Source organism: Rhineura floridana, chromosome 9 (assembly GCF_030035675.1).
Source record: "Rhineura floridana isolate rRhiFlo1 chromosome 9, rRhiFlo1.hap2, whole genome shotgun sequence".
NCBI lineage: Eukaryota > Metazoa > Chordata > Lepidosauria > Squamata > Rhineuridae > Rhineura > Rhineura floridana.
The window spans coordinates 93068958-93077591 of NC_084488.1; the positions used below are offsets into that span (position 1 = coordinate 93068958).

Sequence of the window (8634 nt, forward strand, 5' to 3'; positions counted from 1 at the left end):
GGTTGGGTGAAGCACTGCTGGGATATCAATACAAAATGAACTACTAAACCAGGGGTTGCCAACATGGTGCCCTCCAGATGTTTCAGACTACAACTCCCAACAGCTCTAGCCAGCATGGCCAATGGTCAGGACTGATAGGATATGTAGTTCACGACTTCTGGAAGGCACCATGATGGCTACCACTAATACAAAATACTTGCTGTCTTTCAACAAATAGACTCTCTGGTGTCATCCTATGACAACTATCCTCTGTCATATTGGTCTCCATTCTAACTCATTCTATTCATCGATCTAGGTATTTGTATACCAGTGACTGAGAGCATTCTCACACCCCACATCCCAGCCCTAGAGGTTCCTCGCAACAAGAAAAATAATCACTATCCTACCAAGGACTTGGGCTGGCAGAATCTAGGGAAAGGACAGTCCAAGCTGACACACATAAAAGGTAGGATCATACTGTCCATATACTGTCTGGATGAGATAGCCTTCTGGAAAGGCATAAGGATGATGATCTATGCAGTCATTTGATGTCAAACCCAACAAATCCTAGAGGCTGCAGCCTCTGGACTGTCTTCAAGGGTAGCCCCACACAGAGCACATTGCAGTACTGTAGGGCCCCGTTTACCAGCGCTTCACTTCCCGGCGTTCTGCTAATGCGGGGGCTTTCATTCCCCATTTTAAAGCCGCTTTTGTGCTTTTGCAGCATTTTGGCATCATTTTTGCACGACGCGCCCCATTATACTCAATGGGATTCCGCTTTACGGCGATTTCCGCTTTATGGCGGGGGTCTGGAATGGAACCTGCCATATAAGCGCGGCCCACTTGTAGTCTAAACAGACATTTACTAGAACATGGATCACTGTGGCTGGGCAGCTCCTGTCCAGGAATGGCCATAGCTGGCAAATCAACTGAGGCTGGAAAAAGACACTCTGTGCCACTGAAGTCATGTGAACTTCCAGTAACAAGGTGCAATGTTATGCTGTCAACAATATTATTTAGATAGTTCTATCTTTTGTATGCCATCTAATTAACAATATCCTCTGAGTCATTAAGAACAAGAGGGCTGTATAGCCCTGAAAGCTGGAATGGCTAGTAGGGAGAGTTGGTCTCACTGACCTTGCCTCCCAGCAGCAGAGTTTTATATCAGGATGGTGTGGGGGCAGGGCAGCAACAAGACTGGGGCACCAGATTGGCTCTGTCAGTGTGCCCTGCATTACCCTGCACTGTCCCAATAAGTAGCAGCTACGCTGGTGCTGGGAGGCCATGTTTGCAATGCCACCCCTCCCCACCAGCTGTTCATGCCTGAAAGGTGGTGTACAAATACTTTAAAAAATAAAATGTTTACTGAGAAGTTGTAGTCCCTAATACATGTGCTTAGCATTGAGCCTAAGGCTGCAACTGTATGTACACTTCATTAGGAATAATTCCCATTTAGTTCAGTAAGACTTATTTCCTAGGAAACATGCATAGGGTTGGGGTGCATGTTATATATACGCAATGCCTTAATAATGAACACTAATAAGTAATACCTATTTGGGTTGGATCCCAAACAAATTTGTCAAGTTTAGGCCCCACTGAAATTAATGGGACTCAGGTTAGTAATGACTCAACTTTTCACACTGATTTCAATGAACCTATGCACAAGTAACTTTCTCTGGATTGAAACCACAAAGGTCTTTTTATTCTAGGATGGTTTTAAATTGTTAGATTGAGATTTAGGGAATGGTCATCTTTGTACTGAGATTACCAGGATTACTAATCACTGTATTCAGAAATTGTTCCTCCTCTTCCCATTTCCCCGTTTTCATTCTGTTTCTCTGTGTCCTTTGTAGAGTTAAAACAGCATGCTCCCACTCCTCCTTTTCAGTAAATGTATTTATTATGGAAAAGTCATGCAGCACATTGCTTGAAAGGATCAAATGACACAGTTGTCATGTGCCTCTTGGGTGCATAAAGAGAAACCCACACCAAGCAACATAGTGACAACTTGGGAACAGCCCAAGTAGTGTTGCTGCAGACATATATCCTAACTGTGTGTGGTCACCAGATTTGAAAGAAGGACTCTCCCCACATTTAGGGAGTCTCTTTTCAAGGCAATGGGTTTTTATTTAAGAGTATTTTGGTTGTTTTCAGAGGTAGTCCGTTCACAGTAAACCTATTGATATTAGCAGACCCCAGTTAGACTCTTCATATTCCACCTTTCCATTGTAAAAACAATGCTCAGGGTGGGTTATAACATATTAAAATTAACTGAAAAGACATCTGGGTGTTGTGGTGTACATTCAATGTCTCTTGGATTCATGTTTATGGAGAGCCAGTGTGATGCAGTGATTAGAGTGTTGGGGCTAGGACCTGGGAGACCAGGGTTCAAATCCCGACTCAGCCATGAAGCTCGCTGGGTGACCTTGGGCCAGTCACAGTCTCTCAGCCTAACCTACCTCACAGGGTTGTTGGAGAGGGAAGAGAACCATGTACACAGCCTTGACCAACTTGGAGGAAAAGTGGGATATAAATGTAATAATAAATAAATAAATAAAAATAAACAGCAGTAGCATCTAACATACCAAATTAACCAGAGGGCCATATATAGTGAAAGTACTAAATACATTCATACATGAGTTTCAAAGAATGAGTGGAAAGAATTAAAGCAGTAGCTGATAGGTCTTTTTTCAATGGTCAAAAGCTGCAATCCTAGGCACTCTTACCTGGATAGGCCCGACTGAAGATAGTGTGACCTACTTATTAGTAAAGATAAATAAGATTATGCTACTCGGTTGCAATCTTAAAAACACTGCCTAGAGAGTAAGGCCCACTGAAGACTGTGATTTTGAGTATACCTGTCTGGGTTTCTGCTCTAAGTCCTGCACACATCTACATGCGATCAAATCTTGGTATCACGCATAAGATCTGATAGAGTGTAAAATCTTGTCCCTTCTACTTCTATAAGGCGCACCTGCATTTCCAAGATATCATATACACAAGATTTACAAGGCACTAGGGCTTCAACATTTTAGTTAATTAATCATGTGTGTCTATAACTCCATCAATTTAAACCTCAATATGGCTAATAAGCATAGCAAGATGCATGTGTATTTTGTTTTTAGAGAATACACACATGCATCGTAGCAAGGATTATTTTAGAAGTGGGTTTCCATCCTATGTGAGCGGATGGGTGAACTGCCTCCTGTAAGAGGGCAGCTTGAATAAATACTTTTTTTCTGCCCACTTTTTTTTTAGTAAATTAAATGTTTTAATGGATTAGTCTAGCCCAGGGCCTCAGGAACAGGGAACACATGCAGCCCTCTAGGCATTTCTGTCTGTAGTGGAGATTGGTGGCCCTGATGTCAGTGAGGCAGTGAATCCATTCCGGGTTTTAGTCTGAACTTTCAAGGAGCTATCCAAGCTGGTTTCAGCTTTCAGCACCTTAGACAGCTCCTTGAAATTCTAGACTAAAATCAAAAGCAGATTCACTGCCCTGAAGCCACCAGTCTCTGCTGCTTATCTTGCCTTCAGGACTCTCACCAGTCCAGACCCCCTCACCAGCCATGCTCTGTGCTAGACACTGTACTAGACACTGGCTCAAAATTCTAATAAATGGGGGGGAAGGGAGAGGGACAACTGGGACAGAATACACTACAAAGTGAAACTAAAACTGCACATAGAGATGCATACAACAAAAATGAAAATGAATAGAAATGAATATACAAGATACTGGCACATCTTTTCCAGAATCTAAAATACGTAAGAAGGAAAAATTAAAGTGAAGGTAAAATATCTATTCCACTATACACATTAATGTCAAAACCATATCAAAAGCTTAATATATAAAATAACACTAGCTTAGAGAAAGAAAAATTTATAAAAATGGGGAAATAAATTGATGAAAAATTCTTTAAAATAGACCAGCAGCCAAAAAGATTTTTTGTACATGGCTATCTCTACTGCAAATGCACCAACAAATGAAAAAAGATTCAGCAAAAATGGTGCAAATGCCATATAACTGTCTCATAGGCAGAGGCGTCACTACTGGGGTGCGGAGGGTGCGGCCCGCACCCGGGTGTCACCATGAGTGGGGTGACAGCCAGAGCCGCCCCACCCCATGCCATTGCCCGGCAAGGCTGCTCCAACTCCTCGGAGGCAGGAGAGTGGCAGGCGAGACCGGGAGCAGTGTCGGCGGGGCACGCTGGCGTTCCCAGGCCTTCTCTGGCTGGGTGCCCCTCCAGCGCACGCCCTCCCAGGGGCATGGATGGGGTGGCTGGCCTCAAGCCCAGCCACCTCGTCCATGCCCCTGGGAGGGCACGCACCGGAGGTCCGCACCCCCCCGCACTCCCGCTAGTGACGCCGCTGCTCATAGGTGTACAAAAATACAAAATGAAGAGAGACAGATGGCTGTGGAATATGGGCAAAAAATCACTTAGCACCCAACAATATGAAATTGCTAAAAATATGCACTGCTGGTCTACAGGGAAAGAATGTGGCTGAAAGATGCAAACAAACATGCATGTTGATAATATATTCCTATTAGTGGGTGAGGATACAATGCAACATTTTGCAGCACGTCCCATTTGTGCCGCAGATTCCTTCCCTCTCTCAACGGTATTATGCCACCAGATTATATTTATTGCAATTTATTTAGAAAGCTGATGCTTAATTCCTCTCTGTGCTCTTCTCTGTGTATTAACTATTGTAGTTGTTTCCTATAGGCCACGAAGGAGACTCCTGCTTAAGGTCCTCTGACTGCACCGAGGGCTTTTGTTGTGCTCGCCATTTCTGGACCAAAATTTGTAAGCCGGTCTTGCACCAGGGGGAAGTGTGCACCAAACAGCGCAAGAAAGGATCCCATGGCTTGGAGATTTTCCAGAGGTGCGACTGTGCCAAAGGGCTGTCCTGCAAAATCTGGAAAGATGCCACCTACTCTTCAAAAGCAAGGCTTCATGTGTGCCAGAAAATCTGATGGACTGGGAGACTGTCGTTAACAGGGGGTGAAGATCCAGCATACTGTACACATTGCAACATGGTTGCAAGGACTGTAAATAAGAACCAAATGGTCCACGTGTCCATTGTGGTGGGAAGAGGCATCATCTCATCTTAAAATTATATTTCTGCCCTGGAGGTGAATATGATGGCAGCTGGCCTTTTCATTTGTGTCTTGGTGTCATTCTGCCAATGCTGCCAAACGTGTGGAAAAGCACACTACCAATGACATTTGACATTTAACCCATGCTCTGTGTATGGCCTTGTGACTTCTCCACATTAGTTGTGGTTAGGATCCCCACACAAACATGATTGTACAGTAGTGCTATATGACATATTTACAACACAAAGCAGTGCTTTGCCAAAAGACATTTCTATCAACATCTTCTTGGATACTGAACAACAACAACAACAAATCTTACTAAATTGAAGCTATGAGAGGCCAAGGGAAAAGTTACTGTGTATGTCTTTGCCTTTTAACATTACCCTTTAACAATTCAAGGCTTTCACTGGAATAAGAAATGTTCTCCTGCCAAACACGTTTTATATCTGGTGGGCTGCAGAGCAAATGAGAAAATCTCACTTGTATAGTGATTTCACACACCCACACCAGAAGTTGCCTTGAACAGAGGCAATGAAGCAGGGATGATGGTCTCGTTTCCTGTATCGATAAGCTTTTGGACTACAATACTCTAGTGATTTCATCTTAATTTACCATACCCACTGGCTTCTGTTTGTCTCCGTTTACGGCTAGCACACATGAGGCTAACAGATAAAAGCAAACTGTCCATGAATGCATCCTGAATAGAATGGTATGCTGAGCTGCTAGTTATAAATATTGGGGAATTGAGGGTTGTATTGTGAACTCTTTTTCAGCCTTGCCTCTAGAGGAGGTCTCCAGTATCCATTGACTACTAGATAACAGCATCAACAGGATATTCAATGCAGATGTTCTGCGGTTTGGAGACACTAAAACGGAAGTGTCATATGCCAGCAGCAAGAGGAAAAAAATGAAAAGAAAACAAGGTGGACATGGAGACATGATCTGTGATTAAGAAATGATATCACACAATAAAATATAACAACTCTGACTGGCAAATGTTTGGAATGTGGATAGTATCACCTGCTACTGGATTCCTATCAACTGTAGTGGATAACAGTGTTCGCTATCACCACAGCAGTATTAATGGACTGACAAGAAATGAATGATGACTTCTGTTCGATCGTTTCCCATCCCCCTCCTAGCACTCTTGCATTTTCTCTTACTATACTCACTTATTTTTCAAATGTGGTATTTGTGTAAGTCTAAGCCTTGAAGAAATAAAGGGGTAGGAACACTCTACGGGCAATGTGGTTGACTGGAGGAGAGAATAGAGTTCCTTTAACAAAATGCTACTCTATGGGCGAATTCAGACTGCGTTTTTCCTGCTACAATGTGCCATTTGCAACCACAGTGTGATCATATCCATGTGGACATGAAGCATCTGAAGCGGTCTAACAAAAATGGGTTCTGTGGCTAACATGCTTTCCACAAGCCATATTTTCCTGGCTTTCTGAAGCCGCCTTATGACAGTGTGTCATGAAAATTATGGTCTATTTGTAACTAATATCTGTAAATCAAAATCTCTCAGTAAACACAAGCCTTGTGCTACATTTTCTCTATCTCTATTTTTTAAAAAAAGTAATTCACATATATCTGAAAATAAGGAGAATGGTTTATCATGTTATTATCAAACCACAGGGTTGGAAGGTGCCTAAAATCTATCTAGGGGCATTTGCCTGCACTACAAATGGAAACTGGCTTTGATCCAATCCAATTGTCATGGCCTCTTCACTAAGTGTAATTTAGTGAGGATGCTGAGAATTATTTAGTCTCCACTTCAGTAGTCTTTGATGGAATTCAGAGAAAGCTATGACAATGAAATAGTTTAAGAGCATAGTGCATATATTTTCTCATTCCAGCCCTTTGATCTCAGGCCTCAGTATCAACACCAATACACAATGTTCAACAACTTTAGGACAATATACATGATCTTGCGCAGGGTTGGGGAATCTATGACCCTCTTGATGCTGTTGGACTATAACTCTCCTCATCCCTGACCATTGGTCATGCTGGCTGGGACTGATGGAAGTTAAATCCAACAATGTTTAGAGGGCCAGCAACTCGGGGCAACTTTTGAGTGAGAAAACAGTAGTGAGGAAATGATTAACTGACTTCTCTCTATACACACACAGACATAACTTCATTCAAAATTTCAGCTTCCTAGTTGTGTTTTTCAATGAAAAACAAGTCTTCATATCTAGCATTAGTATGCAAAATGTAGTTTGCCCATTGATAACAACATATCAGAACCTGAGAGCAAAAGCAAACTGATTTCAATATTAGGTCTGATGCATTGTCTATGATAATCACATTTTTCTAAATAACAGTATTATACAGAGGACCTGTTTAAACTTTAAAAAGCAAAGGCTTGATTCTGGATCTCACTGGATCTTAAGAGATTAAGTACAGGAAGCTGTAATTAGTTTACTTTAGTGCAGGAGTGGAAAACCTGTGATCCTCCAGATGTTGTTGGACTATAGCATGGATTAGTTCTGACCATTGGCCATGATGGCTTGGGCTGGAGGGCCCCAGTTTCCTCCCCACTCCTTCCAACTACAACATCTGGAACTGCATTGAGCAGGGGGTTGGACTTGATGGCCTTATAGGCCCCTTCCAACTCTACTATTCTATGCTATGACCACAGTTTCCCTACCACTGACCTAATGCAGGGGTTCCCAAACTGTGGTTCATGGACCACCAGTGGTCTGTGAGCTTCAATCAGGTTGTCCACGGCATCTCTGTAAAAAAATTAAAATAAAAATCACAGCACTTCGCACAGCACATTGCAATTGCTACAACAGACAGAAATATTATCAACTGGTCTACCAAGCCCCTCAGAAATATTTAAGTGGTCCATTAGGAAGAAAAGGTTTGGGAACCACTGCTCTAGTGCAATGAAAACAGGACTAAAGCTGGAAAAGTGCATCGTTTCAATAGGACATTTTCATTTCTGACCACCCTTTAGGGATGAAAGTACATATCTGAAATCCTTTTGCCTCTGTGAGACTACAGGAAGGACTCCATGTCCCACAGCACAGCTAAGACATACAAAGTAAATCTCCCACTCATTTAAGCGTTATCTGATGGCTTCTGCATGCCCTTCCCATTATTTTCCTGCAAGATCTAGCATTTGAAGTAATTTATTTACAGGAAACGTTTAATGAGATGTATTTTCTTATAGAAGATATTTCGTACAGAAAGCTTTGTAGCAAACTATACTTGCAACTTGTTGACTTTGTAATTTAGAAAGAAATGTATTATAAGATGAAATATATTAAAATGTTCCTTTTCCACTTTTTGTCTTTGTATTCTTTGCCCATTTCCTTCTAGCAGGGGTCACCAGTGTAGCACCTGAGGCCTCCCTGGTGCCCACAGGGTCTTCTTCCCATGTTGAAATTAGGCTTGAAAGAAGCATTCTGTTGCATTCATTCGGATATGTTGCACTGCACCTGTCAAAATCCCTTGCACTATGCTGAAGTCTCCATGATTGGGGACTTAAAGGAGGGGGAGACTTGCAAAAGCATTTTCCAAGTTTTTTCACATTTCCCTTTTAATTT

At 42.3% G+C, this 8634-nt stretch overlaps 1 protein-coding gene across 1 annotated transcript in view; it reads left to right on the forward strand.

The window, feature by feature from the left end:
• Window positions 1-8238, forward strand: part of DKK2 (dickkopf WNT signaling pathway inhibitor 2) — a 94012-nt gene extending 85774 nt beyond the window's left edge. Inside the window, exons 3-4 of the mRNA XM_061584523.1 lie at window positions 296-445; window positions 4704-8238. Coding sequence (XP_061440507.1) covers window positions 296-445; window positions 4704-4954 — 401 coding nt within the window. The 3' untranslated portion in view covers window positions 4955-8238. The remainder of the gene's footprint in view (window positions 1-295; window positions 446-4703) is intronic.
• Window positions 8239-8634: the final 396 nt, after the last annotated feature.